At 45.7% G+C, this 16,972-nt stretch overlaps 1 protein-coding gene across 7 annotated transcripts in view; it reads left to right on the top strand.

Annotated features, from left to right (window-relative positions):
• The window catches only part of RBSN (rabenosyn, RAB effector), a 29,504-nt gene extending 17,281 nt beyond the window's left edge, over positions 1-12,223 (top strand). For all 7 annotated transcript variants that reach the window (XM_032149813.2, XM_032149814.2, XM_032149811.2 and 4 more), the window contains 5 exons: positions 1,025-1,095; positions 4,102-4,188; positions 5,100-5,202; positions 6,542-6,646; positions 7,320-12,223. In XM_032149813.2, coding sequence (XP_032005704.1) covers positions 1,025-1,095; positions 4,102-4,188; positions 5,100-5,202; positions 6,542-6,646; positions 7,320-8,471 — 1,518 coding nt within the window. In that variant the 3' untranslated portion in view covers positions 8,472-12,223. The remainder of the gene's footprint in view (positions 1-1,024; positions 1,096-4,101; positions 4,189-5,099; positions 5,203-6,541; positions 6,647-7,319) is intronic.
• The last annotated feature ends 4,749 nt before the right edge of the window (positions 12,224-16,972 follow it).

Raw genomic sequence — 16,972 nt, 5'->3', positions numbered from 1 at the left:
TTGGTCCCTTAATGGCCAGGTGAGACCTGTGAGCTGAGGAGGACTAGCCAGGTGGACTGGGTGGGGAGGCAGTAAGAGAGGCAGGGAAGAGATCGGCCCCGGCAGAGGAAGCAGCTTGTGCAACATTCTGAACAGAGGAAGAGTGTAATTTTGCCTAATGACCACTGAATAGTCATTGTTAGCAGTTCTGCAGGTCATAATGGCAGTGTATCTGGAATCCCCGTGTAAATACTCAGGCTACTAGAAATGGTGTTAATTAAGCCCCATGTTGGGTTGCAGGTGTAGCCATTCTCCATCCTTTGTGTGGAGTTCACGACCTGGTATCTCATTTCTGTGAATACCCATGGTGCTTGTGCCACCTTCTCTTTTGAAGTGAGCCCTGGCAATGCCTTGTGCAGGTTTCCTATTGTTGCCTGGCATCACTTGGCAGAGAAAGAAAGTAGCAGCTAATTCCTTTTTGTCTTGGTAGACACCTTGGCTTGTGCCCTGGAAGCCTTGCTCCTCTCAAAAACATCTCGCTGGGAGTGGTGGCTCACTCCTATAATCCCAGCACTTTGGGAGGCCGGGGCAGGCGGATCATTTGAGGCCAAGAGTTCGAGACCAGCCTGGCCAACATGGCAAAACCTCGTCTCTACTAAAAATATAAAAATTAGCTGGGCGTGGTGGCAGCGTGCCTGTAATTCCAGCTACTCAGGAGGCCAAGGCATGCGAATCGCTTGAGCCCAGGAGACAGAGGTTGCAGTGAGCGGAGATTGCGCCATTGTACTCCACCTTGGGTGACAGAACAAAATTCCTTCTCAGAAAAAAACAAAACGAAACATCTGGTCAGAAGCTCCATTCTCACTTTCCTTCCTACAAAATTTTCTGCTTGGAAAGTAGGCCTATAAATCAGGAAATTGATAACAACAATTAATGTGTTAGAAAAGTGAACATTTTAAATATATCTCCGTTGATGGAGCCTAGCTTCTGGGTAGGTGTTTCTATATCTTGAGCATACCACTTACCTCTTTGTTTTTGTTCTTAGAAATTACGACTTTGCATGGAGAAAGTTGACCAGAAAGCTCCAGAATACATCAGGATGGCAGCATCATTAAAGTAAGCTATTCCTCTATGTTTTTCTAATCCAGTGGTGACTGTTTTCTGGCATTTTAGGTCAATTCTCCAGTAGCCAAAAATGAAAATCTTAACTTCAACCGTGCTTTTTTTCTGAGACCAGCTGAAGTTGTTTTTTTTCCACTTTTGGCTGTTATGAAGAGAATCATCTTCATGTCTGTCCTTTAGTGGGGTACATGTTACCATCACATGAGCTTGTAAAAAGACAGCCACATTCAGTTGACCTTGGCTATTCTGACTGAGCAGGTTTGGGAAGGGCCTCAGACAATAGGTACTGCTGCTGAGTGCAGCATCTGGACAGAGCAGAAGAAGGGCAGTGGGTCTCATGCACATGTCTGGGTAGATGCCACTTGAATGTCACATTGAGGTGTCAGGGCTTAAAGCAGGCATGTCCATTAGAGCAGGGGCTGGCAGACTGCAGCCCATGGGCCAAATGTATCCTGACATCTGCTTTTTTTTGTTTTTGAGACGGAGTCTCACTCTGTTGCCAGGCTGGAGTGCAGTGGCATGATCTCGGCTCACTGTGACCTCCACCTCCAGGTTCAAGCATTTCTCCTGCCTCAGCCTCCCGAGTAGCTGGGACTACAGGCACGCGCCACCACGCTCAGCTATTATATATATATATATTTTGTTGTTGTTATTGTTGTTGTTTGTTTTTTTTTTTTTTTTTTGGAGATGGAGTCTTGCTTTGTCGCCAAGGCCAGAGTGCAGTGGTGCAATCTCGGCTCACTGCAACCTCCACCTCCTGGGTTCAAGCAATTCCCCTGCCTCCAGCGTCCTGAGTAGCTGGGATTACGGGCGCATGCCACCATGCCCAGCTAATTTTTTTATATTTTTAGTAGAGACAGGGTTTCACCATGTTGGCCAGGATGGTCTTGATCTCTTGACCTGGTGATCCATCCGCCTTGGCTTCCCAAAGTGCTGGGATTACAGGCGTGAGCCACCGTGCCTGGCCAACATCTGCTTCTTTTTTAAAATCGAGATGTAGTTCACACACCCTAAACTTTACCCTTTTAAAATGTACAGTTCGGTGGTTTTTAGCGTATTCATAAAATTATGCGAACATTACCACTGTCTTCATTGTAAACATTTTCATCACCCCAATAGGAAACCCCATACCTATTAGCAGCCACTGCCCTTTCCCTATCTCCCTGGACACCACTAATCTATTTCCTGTCTCTATCGATTTGTCTGCTTTTGACATTTCATATAAATAGAATCATAAATACAAAATCTCTCTTGTCTGGCTTCTTTCACACAGTGTAATGTTTTTAAGATTCATCCATATTGTTGCATACTTCATTCCATCTGTATGAATGCATTGCGTGGATACTTGTCACATTTTGTTTATCCATCAGTTGATGAACATTTGAGTTTTTTCCACTTTTGGCTGTTATAAATAATGCTCCTGTAATATTTGTTTACAAGTTTTTTCTTTTTGAGACGGAGTCTCGCTCTGTTGCCCAGGCTGGAGTGCAGTGGCGCAATCTCGGCTCACTGCAAGCTCCGCCTCCCAGGTTCACGCCATTCTCCTGCCTCAGCCTCTCCGAGTAGCTGGAACTACAGGCGCCTGCCACCACGCCCAGCTAATTTTTTGTATTTTTAGTAGAGACAGGGTTTCATCGTGGTCTCGATCTCCTGACCTCGTGATCCACCCACCTCGGCCTCCCAAAGTGCTGGGATTACAAGCGTGAGCCACGGTGCCCGGCTGTGTACAAGTTTTTATGTTTTTTGTGTAGACATGTTTTCATTTCTCTCGGGTAGGTACCTAGGAGTGGAATTGCTGGGTTTTATGGTAACTATATATTACCATAGAGTAACATTCCATAGAGGAATTGCTGAATCGTTTTCTAGAATGACTGCACTATTTTGCATTCCCACCAGCAGCGTATGAGGGTTTCACTTTCTTTATAGCCTTACCAACACTCGTTATTGCCACCTGTTTGCATAAAGTTTTATTGGAACACAGCCATGCCCATGTTTGATTACTGTTTGTGGCTGCTTTTGCACCACCACGACAGAGTTGAATAGCAGCAACAGAGACTGTGTGGCCTGCAAAGCTGAAAACATTTATGATTCGGCTCCTTATGGAAAAAATTTGCTGATCCCTGCTTAAGAGCATTGCTTTTTATGAAGCTTAGTGTTCGTGACCTAGATGTTAAAGTGCTAACTACTAGAGTCATATCCCAGCAGTGTTTTCCCAACCTGTAGGAAAAGAATTAATTATGGTATCCAGTGTTATTAATTTCAGAGTTTTCTGTCTTTGTCTTAAACCTGTGTTGCCTATCTGCCACATTTAAAGCGATGCATGTAGTAGTAGATGTGCCTTGTTTGAAAACAAAACCATGTATATATATATATATGTGTGTGTGTTTTTTTTTAATTTTTTTGAGACCGAGTTTTGCTCTGTCGCCTAGGCTGTAATGCAGTGGTGCGACCTCAGCTCACTGCAACCTCTGCCTCCCAGTTCAAGTGATTCTTCTGCCACAGCCTCCTGAGCAGCTGGGATTACAGGCACCCACCACGATGCCTGGCTAATTTTTGTATTTTTAGTAGAGACGGGGTTTCATCATGTTGGCCAGGCTGGTCTCGAACCTCCTTGGGTACTTTTGAGCGAGAAAAGCCAAGTAGCTTTCTGCTCTTAATGTAGTGTAACCACTTCTTACATCTTGTTAGATATAGTGGAATTGTTCAGGGAAAGTAGGCCAGAGTAAATTCAGCCGCATTTGTTTTGGTGATGAGCATAAGGGCTAGTCCTTGGAGGCCTTGGCATGAATCTGTCCCTGTTGCATCTGCAACTCGAAACATCACTTCCACTTGATTCATTCATTCCGAGAGATGGACACTGCATTGTATCCGAAAGTCTGAAATGCCACCTTTAGAGAATTAACTGCCTTTGTGAGGCCTTACACCTTTAGCGTCCTTCTACACTACGCTGTCCAATCTGCACCATGAAACTTAGGTCATGTGTCTCTGGTTTCTCCTTAGTGCTGGGGAGACAACCTACAGTCTGGAACATGCCAGTGACCTTCGAGTGGAAGTGCAGAAAGTGTATGAGCTGATAGACACTTTAAGGTAAGGTCTGTTAAGTGGTATCCTGCCAGCTGGTGGAATGGAGAAGATGCTGTTCTAATGAAATGGCGAAAGCAGACCTGCACTCACTCAGACTTCTGGTGATGGGGCAGTGGGTGAGGAGGAGGGCAAGGAAGAGTCCAGCTCTGGCAGTTAATGCATCTCAGTGACTTTTGTTTTGTTAAGGATTTCTAATGTTTGCTATTATTAAAGAAAGAGGAGCTGGTTATTGACACCTATCACGTGCCTGTCACTGGCTATTTTCTCTAGAATAGCTCATTTATTCTACTGAAGTTACCCTGCAAGGTAGGGATTAACATCCTATGTCAAAGGTGAGGAATCATGTCACAGATAGCAAAAGTTGTGGAGTGAAGATAGAAACTCAGCTTCTTTCTTTGTGTCTGTGCTCAAGTCCACAGCTGCTTTTTAACTGTGGACTGGCCGTTGGGGTTAAATTAGCCAGTGACTCAGAGGGAGAATAAGATGAGGTGCCTTTGTCCATCCAGACATACAGCACGGGCTACGTAGTTGCAGGGCCTGGTACAAAATGAAAATGCATGTCCCCTGTTCAAAAATTATTAAGAATAAAGACACTAACAGCAGAGCATTAAACCAAGCATAGGGCTCTTTTAAGTGCCAGTCCTTTCCAGTTGCATAAGTTGCTCACCTGTGAAACTGGCTCTGCATGTGTAGTCAGTCACTCCATAACAGTGTTGTGCGCCCTTTGCTAAGGCCTGTGTACAGCCAAAGGGTAAGAAATGGGCTTTGCCTTCAAGGAAACTTCGATGGAGTCACTTGCCCATCTTTACACACCTTCCTGGCATGAAAGCCTGGCAACTCCAGATGTTATACTTTTCACCCTTGTTTCTGAAGCTGGCAGTGCTCATTACATTCATGTGTTTGTTCCAATTCAGTAAGAAGATCTTAACCTTGGGCTTGAACCAGGACCCTCCACCACATCCAAGCAATTTGCGGCTGCAGAGAATGATCAGATACTCAGCTACACTTTTTGTGCAGGTAAAGCCATCCTGGGTTGGCATAAATGTTGCACTTGGCCTGTCCTGCTCTTTTGCTTCCCAGGAGGCAGATCCATGCCAATGACTTGTTTACTTCCTATTTATACATTTATTATTTTTTGAAATTATGAATGCATGATGCCACACTTAGAGAAAAATCTGGATTTCAGAGAAAACTAAAACTACTTTTAATCCTATGTCCCCATTACAATCACTCATTATTCTGGTATGTTTTCTTTTTTCCCATTTGTATTTTTTATATACAGTAGTTACGATACTGCATATTGACTGTATATGCCATTCTTTAACCGTTTTTCTTTAGTTGAACATTTGATAGACTAATTTTTTGCTGCTAAGTGTTGCCATGATAGTAATACTGGTACTTAGTATTTCTTCCTTAAGATAATCTCCTAAGAGACTCTTCCTGAGCCATCAGCTGGGAGGAAACAGCCGATTAAGGGCAGACTAACCTAAGTGGTTAGATCTGAATTGTGTCTTTCTACCCCTGAAGGCCCCTTCTGAGAGAGTCACAGTTAACCACCCTTGGGGCTCCCTGACAAAGAGATCTGTTTTTTTTTTTTTTTTAATTAAAACAAAGTGGTTTTTTTTCTTTTATTAAATAGAGACAGGGTCTTACCATGTTGCCCAGGCTGTTCTCAAACTTTTGAGCTCAAGCAGTCAGCCCACCTCGGCCTCCCAAAGTGCTGGGATTATAGGCGTGAGCCACTGCACCCAGCCAACAAAGAGATCTAATAGATAGAGTCCTGTTAGGTTAGTTTTCGAACTGTGTAGTATAGAGAAGTAGGCCCTTCCTCACTTTGATTAGTGACTCTATTCAGCAATCATTTGTTGAATGCCTCTTATGTACCAGGTAGTGTTTTAGGTGCTGGATATCCTATAGTGAACAAAAAAGACCAATGTTCCTGTTCTCATTAAGGTTATGTTCTAGAGAAGGAGAGAGATCATAAACAACCAAAATATCTAGTATGTAAGATAGCAAAAGTGTTGTGGAGAAACTTACAGCAGGGAAGTGTGGGAGAGAGGGCTGGGATTGAGGTTCGCTAAGTTAATAGGCTGGGCAGGGACAAGACCTCATAGAGAAGCTAACATCAGGTGAGTAACTGGGAGATCTGATGTTGATCATTTCATAAGGAAAATGCAGGCCCATTTGGAGTTGACTCTCTCACCCAATATGAGTTCGCTCCTTTCTAGCTGCTGTCAAATGATGTCACTCTCTGAGAATAGAGTGGCTCAGCTTAAGCAGACTTTCATCATGGGGCTTAAGGTTCATTTTTTCTCTAAAAGCGTTTAAGTGTAAAATTGTCTGTCACTCCCTGCAGGAAAAGTTGCTTGGTTTGATGTCACTGCCAACCAAAGAACAGTTTGAGGAACTGAAAAAGAAGAGGAAGGAGGAAATGGAGAGGAAGAGGGCTGTGGAGAGACAAGTGAGTGAAGCCAGGGATATGGGGCCCGCTTCCTCCTGTGGCTCTCAAGCACAGAGGCTGCCATGGGCACCCAGGATGTGTGGGGTTGTAGTGAATCAGAACCTGTCTCTCAAATGTGCATATTTCTTCGGTTGTGTTTCAGCCTCACTTTCATCTATGGGAACTAGAATAATTGTTTTTCTCCCCAGGTCCTATTTTTCTTTCAGAGCTTCTGCTGATTCTCTCATGGCTAGAATACCACAGAGATTGACAGTTCTCCCTATGGCAGGAGTTGCAGAGGACCAAGACGTTAGGAAGTTCCTTGTAGAACATATCGGTATATGCAATATTAAACGGAAAATTATATGTATTTAACGCTGCGTGAGATTCCAGTGTAGATGAGGGGAGCAGACCTTAGAGGTTTAAGAAAAGTATACGGCCTGTGAATCTAAGATCGAGAAAATCTGATGCCCTAACTTATTCATTATATTTTATTTTTGAAAATCAGGGTCTCCCTTCTGCCCACATATACACAAAAACATGACTTGATTTTAGCAGTTGGGTATCTTTGTCCTGAGGTGAGAAATTGGAGTGTCACTGGCACAGGGATAGAGGGACAGCAGAGGGTGGGTGACAGTGTGGGCTGCTGCCAGCATGGTGACTGTTTCTTCTCTCTGCTTTGCTCTCTCCCCAGGCTGCCCTGGAGTCCCAGCGAAGGCTTGAGGAAAGGCAGAGTGGCGTGGCTTCTCGAACGGCCAACGGGGAGGTGGCATCTCTCCGCAGGGGCCCTGCCCCCTTGAGAAAGGCTGAGGGCTGGCTCCCACTGTCAGGAGGTCAGGGGCAGAGTGAGGACTCAGACCCGCTCCTCCAGCAGATCCACAACATCACATCATTCATCAGGCAGGCCAAGGCCGCGGGCCGCACGGATGAAGTGCGCACCCTGCAGGAGAACCTGCGGCAGCTGCAGGACGAGTATGACCAGCAGCAGACAGAGAAGGCCATCGAGCTGTCCCGGAGGCAGGCTGAGGAGGAGGACCTGCAGCGGGAACAGCTGCAGATGTTGCGTGAACGGGAGTTGGAACGAGAAAGGGAGCAGTTTCGGGTGGCATCCCTGCACACACGGACTCGGTCCCTGGACTTCAGAGAAATCAGCCCTTTTCAGCTGGAGCCCAGTAGAGAGCCTCGCACCCACCTTGCTTATGCTTTGGATCTAGGCTCTTCCCCAGTTCCAAGCAGCACAGCTCCCAAGACCCCTTCACCTAGCTCAACTCAACCCAGCAGAGTGTGGTCTGGGCCCCCCGCCGTTGGCCAGGAGCTCTTAACCCAGAGCAGCATGCCACAGCAACATGAGGGGCCCTCGTTAAACCCCTTTGATGAGGAAGACCTCTCCAGCCCCATGGAAGAGGGCACTACTAGTCCTCCTGCTGCAGGGGTTTCCTTAGACCCTTCAGCCCGCATCCTGAAAGAGTACAATCCTTTCGAGGAAGAGGACGAGGAGGAGGAGGAGGCAGTGGCAGGGAATCCATTCATTCAGCCAGACAGCCCAGCTCCTAACCCCTTCAACGAGGAAGACGAACATCCCCAGCAGAGGCCCTCAAGCCCTCTGGTTCCTGGCAACCCCTTTGAGGAATCCACCTGTACCAACCCCTTTGAGATGGACAGTGACAGTGGGCCAGAGGCTGAGGAGCCCATAGAGGAAGAGCTCCTCCTGCAGCAGATAGATAACATCAAGGCATACATCTTTGATGCCAAGCAGTGCGGCCGCCTGGATGAGGTAGAGGTGCTGACAGAGAACCTGCGGGAGCTGAAGCACACCCTGGCCAAGCAGAAGGGGGGCGCTGACTGACCAGCAGTGGAGAGGGCACCTTTGGGCCCAGGGGTCTGGCAGGAGCCAGTGGAGCAGGACAGAGGGCAGGCGGGATGGATGGGGAAGGTGGCAGGGTGAGAACTCAGATGCACACAGGTGAGGGGCAGGAATCTGCTGTTTTGTGTTGCGCACTTTGAGGTATTTCCACTACAGTTGAATAATAAAATAGAAACTAGAACAGGGAGAATCAGCATTCAGTTGCTGTTTTTCCTGTTTATTATTACTATCTTTTGTAATCGGAGGTTTACCCCTTTTGAAGGGACTTTACATTTTTACTACCGAGATATAACTAAATGCAGCTCTGTTGGGCCCAGGGCGGAAATGGCTGCTGTGTACCTCTTGGGTCCATTTGCTACTGCCTAGTCTTGGTTCCTTATGCAGTATTATAGGGCAGCCTTTTTAGAGCCCTTCCTTTAGCCAAGACAGAGGAGGTAGATTCCATTGAGCTATATTCTGCTCTGACAGAAGTCCATCCCTAGTAGGCTGTGAGTTCCATTTCACCTGGGGCCGCCTCTCCCCTGCTCTGCGCTTCCTGTCTGTACAATAGAAGGGGGAGGTGCTGCTATGAAGGGGAGAGTTTAGACCCAGGAGAGCCCAGCACCTCTTTTTAAGGTGGGGTGATGGGAATATTTCACCAGGGTCTATTTTCTCAGTTTAAGTTCTTTTTTGTCTCTTTCAGGAAGTTAAGCTCCCAGTGCAGGGTATCAGTGCGAATCTGGTCCTGAGCTTTTTAGAAAATAAGAGTAGTGGCCGGGCACACTGGCTCACGCCTGTAATCCCAGCACTTTGGGAGGCTGAGGCGGGCGGATCACAAGGTCAGGAGATCGAGACCACCCTGGCTAACACGGTGAAATCCCGTCTCTACTGAAAATACAAAAAATTAGCCGGGCGTGGTGGTGGGTGCCTGTAGTCCCAGCTACTTTGGAGGCTGAGGCAGGAGAATGCTGTGAACCCGGGAGGCAGAGCTTGCAGTGAGCTGAGATCGCACCACTGCACTCCAGCCTGGGCAGCAGAGTGAGACTCCATCTCAAAAAAAAAAAAAAAAAGAGTGGTTAACTTTTTGGTTGATATTAGTATTATTTGTGAGAAGAGTTTCCCCACCCTTGTTCTGACGGAACAATTGTCTGTCACTGGAAAAATCTCCCTCCAGAGCTTTGGCAAAGTTACTCTGATCTGGGTCTGTTTAAAAGGCCTGGTCTCTAATTTAGGAATCGGTGATTTGGAAGCTTTTGCAGAACATCACCAGAAGAAGGGAAGCTTCCCAGAGTCAGAAGCTAAATTAAAATAATTTCCAAGGCTATTTGATGAGCCTTCTTCCCTTTTGGTTCATTGTGTCCTGACTTGGGGCACTGATGAGATTTTTTATTTTTCTTGAGATAGTTTCACTTTGTTGCCCAGGCTGGAGTGTAGTGGCATGATCTCAGCTCACTGCAACCTCCACCTCCCCGGTTCAAGTGATTCTTGTGCCTCAGCCTCCTGAATAGCTGGGATTACAGGCGTGGGCCACCACCCCTGGTTAATCTCTGTATTTTTAGTAGAGGTGGAGTTTCACCGTTTTGGCCAGAGGCTGGTTTCGAACTCCTGGCCTCAAGTGATCCGCCACCTTGGCCTCCCAAAGTGCTGGGAATACAGGCGTGAGCCACTGCGCCTGCCCTGATGAAATATTTTATTACCAATGTTAGTATTAAGAACCTGAAATGTTTGAAGAAGCACAACCCAGGATCGTGCTGGTAGCACCACAGTACTTAAACTATTGGTCAATTAAGGCCAGAAAGGGAAATTGTTAATTTAGCTCTGGTGCTTTGGTTTACGGGAACATAACCCTTAACTGACATCTGACATCTTGATAGCCACATGTGCTCAGCTCTGGGTAGAGTTTCTGCAGTTACTCATCTTAACTAATGAACAATAACTGACCACTGGTCACTTTATGCCATGTAACTAGCTGTAGGCCATACTTTCACTGGTTACTGGTGTGAGAGCTGAAATTCATTTTGTTACATTCTGGTGAAGACCCCTCTTGATAATGGGAATGTTTTAACTCTCTTGATGAAAAAATAATCTGTATTTGTGTTGATGTTCACATTTCTGTAGCACATTTCTTATCCTTTTGGTTGAATGAAAAGATCTTGTATAGGGGTGTGGAGACGGGGAGTGGGTAGAAGTGTGTGAAGGACCCTTTGCATTTGGAATCTGTTCACAAACAGCCATATGAGTGTGTTAACGAATGTCAGCCAGTTACCAACCCTACTGGTTGTTATGGGTTGTTTTGAGAAGTTGGCAACCAGGCATCTAAGATGTTGCCTGGTACAGGCCTCTTTTCTTCCCTGAGGCCCATGACATTTCTCTGTTACTCTAGAGGGTTTCTCAGATGGCCAGTAGGCTCCTCCCTGCTTAGGCTCTCATTTCTCTGAAAAGAGGATGAACTGAAAAGCAGGTAGTTCCAGAAGCTAATTGCTGCTTTGCATCATAATTATTTTTCTTGTGAGAACATTTCTCTTTTAATTTGCTAGTGATTTTGATTAAGACTAATTCACTAAACATACCCCTTCCCTCAAATCACCTCAGGTAGCAATCTGTAAGTAACTAAAAGAATTGAGAAACACAGAAGAAACATTTTTTTAAACTATTTTTAAAGGCCCGGCCACGTGCAGTGGCTCACGCCTATAATCCCACCACTTTGGGAGGCCAAGACAGGTGGATCACCTGAGGTCAGGAATTTGAGACCAGCATGGCAAACATGGTGAAACCCCGTCTCTACTAAAAATACAAAAATTAGCTGGGCGTGATGGCAGACGCCTGTAATCCCAGCTACTCAGGGAGGCTGAGGCACGAGAATCGCTTGAACCTGGGAGGCAGAGGTTGCAGTGAGCCAAGATTGTGCCACTGCACTCCAACATGGGTGACAAGAGCAAGACTCTGTCTCATAAAAAAACAAACAAAACTGACTGATTGAATATACTAAACCAAACTAAAATCATATTCTTTTGATTAAGTTTATCCATGGCTGTATTCTATGAATTCTTCCATTTAATTCTTCCATGATTATCTTCTCCTGTAAATATATACATCACAGGAGTTAGAATTCTCTACCCATCAGCTGTACCATGTCGCAGAATTCTCTACCCATCAGCTGTACCATGTCGCAGAATTCATGCAGGCACAAAGTTGGAGTTACGGAGATGGGTTGACAGCAGGGAAAACTTGGCCTATGTATTATAACCACAACTTCACGTTCTTACCTCATGTGAATATTCACCCTTTCTTTAGTCTTCCAAGGCAAACAGCCCCGTCTCATCACCAAATGAGCAAGGTCTTGATATGGAATAGCAGATCTCCCTAGACACAGATCATGAGAAAAGATGGAAGAGACTTAGGGATTCAGGCATCAGATGAAGTTGGCTTTTCCCTTTTATGCCTTGTTTGTATTTCCTCCTGTCTAATACACTAAGGATACTTACTCATTGTACTTGCAGCTCAATATGTCTTTGCTGTTCAGATACTAAAATGTACCTCTGAGTCATTGTGAGCTGTGTGGTAGGTTGGACATTGGCATAGTTGGTGATGGGACTCAAAATGAAAAGGTGGTCTCTTTACCAGGTCACAGACTGTAGCAGATTGTGCTTGTTATCTGACAATGACTGTCACTTTGAGGGTCGTTGATTTGCATGCACTACTCTGGGGCCTTGTATTGGAGCCTTTTTTAAAAAAAAATAAAATCTGAGATAGAGGTTGGGTGTGTGTGTGTCTGTGTGCACGTGTGTTACAAGTGAGATCATCAGATGACATCCCTTCTTTCTTGATGACAACCATCTGAGTATCAGAATAGTTCCAGCACTTGTGTTGTTTGTCTGGTTAAGGCCTCTGGAAAAAATGAAGGTCACTGGGTTCTGAACAGGGGATAGATACGGGTTCCAGTTCTGCCCTTATTCCCAGTTATTCCTGCAGTGCTGGTTAAATGAACAGTTTTACACAAGTATAGTGCAGATCCCTTAATGATCCTGTCATCCCTGTTTCACACTGGAAGAAACTGAGGCTCAGAGATTGAGGAACCTTGTAACTGCCATCTGTGCCAGTCATCACCTCTGCATGACCACATTTCCCTCCATTAGCACTACCAGCATGCCTGTGAGGTAGTTACTCAGCTGTTTATCTGACCCCAGACGTAGAAAAGTTAAGAGAGATAAGCCTGGCTTGGGCCACACAGCCAGTCAGTGGTGGAATGAGGATTTAAATCCAGATCTGCCTGACTTACTTTGCCCTCAGTAATAAGTAGCTGGGTCAGTTAGTGGTGTGGTGGTGGTGGGTGCTCAACAATTGTGTCAAACTCAAAGAGGGCAGAAAAGGGCAATGGGGAATGAGGTTGGGTGCTGCTGAGCTGGTTTCTGATAGTGACTTTACCTGAGTCTGTGAAACTGAGACCTCCTTAGGGCCTTAAGAAATGTAGATTCTTAAACCAGGAGAGTATAATATGTAGTGCTCACTGTAGGCTAGACTGAGTGCTAAGTATTATGCATGGCTTACCTCAGTCTTCCCAACAACCCATTTACAGATGCAGAAATGAGTGAGTGGTGAAGTTAAGCTTGCTTAGGATTGCACTGCTGGGTTTTCAGCCTAGGTCTGTCTGACTGCAAAACCCAAGCTGCCCTAGATTGTGTTGTATGTGGACACCCATGTTTCTAACGAATGGGGGTGTTTCATCCCTAGTAAGTGCCTCCTGTGGACTTTTAAGATGAAAAACTTCTGCCTAACTCTTCAGGAAGCCTAGCGTAGTTGTAAAAATACTTCAGAAAGCACTCCTGGTTTTAGCTCAGACACGTAGAGTTTGAAAGTTATCCTATCCTTACCACAAGAAAAAGCTGGGCAAACTTAAAATCACTGGCCTTTCTTGGTCCCATTAGAGAGCTGAGTGTGCAGGTCACACTGCCATCCCAAAATCTGGAGAGAGGTGAGTCCAGAGAGTGAGCAAGATCTAATTGCCTGGAGCAGAAGCCACGGGAGCCATAGCTAGTAGGAAAACTTAAATGGTAATTTTGATGAACTGCTGGAGGTTGAGTGTGGACTAGCATGGGAGTGAGCAACTCCCCCTCACCCCCAACTTTTTCCTGGGTTTTACCTTACTTGGTTCTATTGGTGAAGAGCTGAGAAAGACCCTCTGGTTACTCTGGCAGGGGAAAGAGAGAATCATCTTTGTAATTAGAGCCTTCTCCATAATAAAGCTTATTCCCCAGAGGAAAGCACTTTTTCACAGAGCCTTATCCCATCTGGAGGAGGGCTGGGTCATGTAAGGGGGTACAAAGGGGAATTAAGAAACACTTGGCCAGTGCGGTGGCTCACGCCTGTAATTCTAGCACTTTGGGAGGCTGAGGTGGGCAGATTGCTTGAGCCCAGGAGTTCAAGACCAGTCTGGGCAATATGGCAAAACCTCATCTTTACAAAAAATACAAAAATTAACCAGGCATTGTGGTACATGCCATAGTCCAAGCTACTCGGGGCTGAGGTGGGAGAATTGCTTGAGCCTGGGAAGTAGAGGCTGCAGTGAGCTGTGATTGCACCACTGTACTGCACTCTAGCCTGGGTGATAGAGCAAGACACTGCCTCAAAAAAAAAAAAAAAAAAAGGAACACTTGTGCAGGTCAGAGCCCAAGGACACAAGCCCACTAAAATGCTGAGATTTAATCATAAGATTATAGAATGCATCACCTCCCCCATGTTTTTCCACCACATCAACAGGACTCCAGGATAGTAACAGTGAATTATAGCTGGAAGAGCTGCAAGACACGGACTCTCAGGAGGAATATCGAGGGAAGCCCAAAGGCAAGAGGAGATAAACACAAAGACACTAGAGGAACTGGAAGCCTCTGACACCTACAGCTATGGCAAACATTAAACACAGCTCTCAACTCTGAGCCAGATTAACATAAGTTCTCATTCTAGAGGCTTATTTACCCCAGTTCCTATGGCCCAATAGAGTGGATATTCTACCTTCAACAAAAAAATTATAAGCATGCTAAAAGGCAAGGAAAAAAATAAACCCAACAATCAGATGAAACAAAGCAAACATCAGAATCACACTCAGATATTGCAATTATCAGACAAGAAATTTAAAATGTGGTCTGTTAAGGGGTCTAATGGTAAAAGTAAACAACATACAAGAACAGATGGGTAATGTAAACAGATAAGAAAACTAAGAATCATGCCAGGTGCGGTGGTTCACACCTGTAAGCCTAGCAGTTTGGGAGGCTGAGGCAGGCAGATCACTTGAGGTCAGGAGTTTGAGACTAGCCAGGTCAACAAGGTGAAACCCCCTTTCTACTAAAAATACAAAAATTAGACTGGGCACAGTGGCTCATGCCTGTAATCATGGCACTTTGGGAGGCCAAGGCGGGTGGATCACGAGGTCAGGAGTTCAAGAGCAGCCTGGCCAACATGGGGAAACGCTGTCTCTACTAAAAATACAAAAATTAGCTGGGTGTGGTGGTGGGCACCTGTAATCTCAGCTTCTTGGGAGGCTGAGGCAGGATAATCATTTGAACCCAGGAGGCAGAGGTTGCAGTGAGCCAAGATAGTGCCATTGCACTCCAGCCTGGGTGACAGAGCGAGACTTCGTCTCAAAAAAAAAAAAAAAAAAAATTAGCCAGGCATGGTGGTGTTCACCTGTAGTCCCAGCTAAGTGGCAGAGGTGGGAGAAATGCTTGAGCCCAGGAGGTGGAGGTTGCAGTGAGCAAAGATTGCATCAGTGCACTCCAGGCTGGGCGACAGAGTGAGACTTTGTCTCAAAACAAAGACCCTGAGAATCAAAAGGAAGTGCTAGAAGTTAAAACCTTAAGTGAAAAATTCCTTAATGGGCTTATCAGTAGACTGTCCACAGCCAAAGATTCAATGAATTTGAAGATAGGTCAACAGAAACTTCCCCACTAAAATGCAAAGAGAACCTCCATCCCCCCGCCAGAACATTCAAGAACTATGAGGCAATTTCAGAAGACATAAAATGCATTTAACTTGAATACTAGAAAGGGAAAAGAGTGAAGAAGAAATACCTGAAGTAATAAATGGCTAAGAACTTTACAAAATTAATGACAGACATGAAATAACAGATCCAGGAGGCTCAGAGAACTCCAAGCAGGACAAATACAAAACATCTACAGCTCTGCATTACCTTATTCTAACCCCGTAAACCAAACACAAAGAGAAAATTGTGAAAGAAGCTAAAGGAAAAAGCCATCATACCTATAAACACAATTGCAGCTAATTACTTCGTAGAAACCATGCAAGCAAAAAAAGAGTGGAGTGAAGTATTTAAATTGTTGAAAGAAAACACCAGGGCCAGGCGCGGTGGCTGACACCTGTAATCCCAGCACGTTGGGAAGCTGAGACAGGCGGATCATCTGAGGTCGGGAGTTTGAGACCAGCCTGACCAACATGGAGAAACCCCGTCTCTACTGACAATACAAAATTAGCTGGGTGTAGTGGCACATGCCTGTAATTCCAGCTACTCGGGAGGCTGAGGCAGGAGAATTGCTTGAACCTGGGAGGCGGAGGTTGCGGTGAGCCAAGATAGCACCATTGCACTCCAGAAGAGAGGGAGGGAAAGGAAAAACACTAACTTAGAATTCTAAATCTGGCAAAATTACTCTTCAAAAGAGAAGGAGAAATAACTTTCAAATCAAGAGTACTTCAGAAATGCATCTTTTTTTTTTTTTTTTTTTTTTTTTTGAGACGGAGTCTTGCTCTGTCGCCCAGGCTGGAGTGCAGTGGCGCGATCTCGGCTCACTGCAACCTCCGCTTCCCTGGTTCAAGCGATCCTCCCACCTCAGTCTTCTGAGTAGCTGGGACCACAGGCGCTGCTACCACACCAGGCTAATTTTTGTATTTTCAGTAGAAACGGGGTTTCCCCATGTTGGGCAGGCTGGTCTCGAATTTCTGACCTCAAGCGATCCTCCCGCCTCGGCCTCCCCAAAGGCTGGGTTTACAGGCGGGAGCCACAGCGCCTGGCCCTAGAAATGCATCTCACCCATAGTTTGTTTACGAAAAAATTGAGGTCCTGAGTTAAGTGGCTGAATTTAGGAAGGAATTGATCCCACACTGTCTTTTTTTCTTTTGCTAAGAAGTCTAAGTCAATGTCAGAAAGTGCAGTTTGAACTCTTCATGATAAAACTGGAGATGTTCAGGGAGAAAAATGGACTTTAGTTTCAATAGACGTTATCAGCTGACTTGGTATCCAAACTCAGCTTTCCTGATTATTTCTTATTGCAATGTCTGACTTTTAGCCTTGTAAAAATATTTTCCCGTGGGTGGATGGGGAAATGACTAATTTACAGGACGCGACAACCTAAACCTTCCAAGGGGAAGGCGTCCTAAAGCGAAGATGCACACACCGGTTCTCGCCGCGCCGGGTCGAAGGCCGCCTACAAGTCCCAGGGTGCTCCGCGGCGTGCGCTGCCCGCCGGGAAGCGTCTCCTGTGCGTCTGCGCGGGAAG

The sequence above is a fragment of the Hylobates moloch genome, unplaced genomic scaffold (genome assembly GCF_009828535.3).
Source record: "Hylobates moloch isolate HMO894 unplaced genomic scaffold, HMol_V3 SCAFFOLD_4, whole genome shotgun sequence".
In the NCBI taxonomy this organism is placed as follows: domain Eukaryota; kingdom Metazoa; phylum Chordata; class Mammalia; order Primates; family Hylobatidae; genus Hylobates; species Hylobates moloch.
The sequence above is the reverse complement of the archived record's forward strand: the minus strand, read 5'-3'. Positions and strand labels throughout refer to the sequence as shown.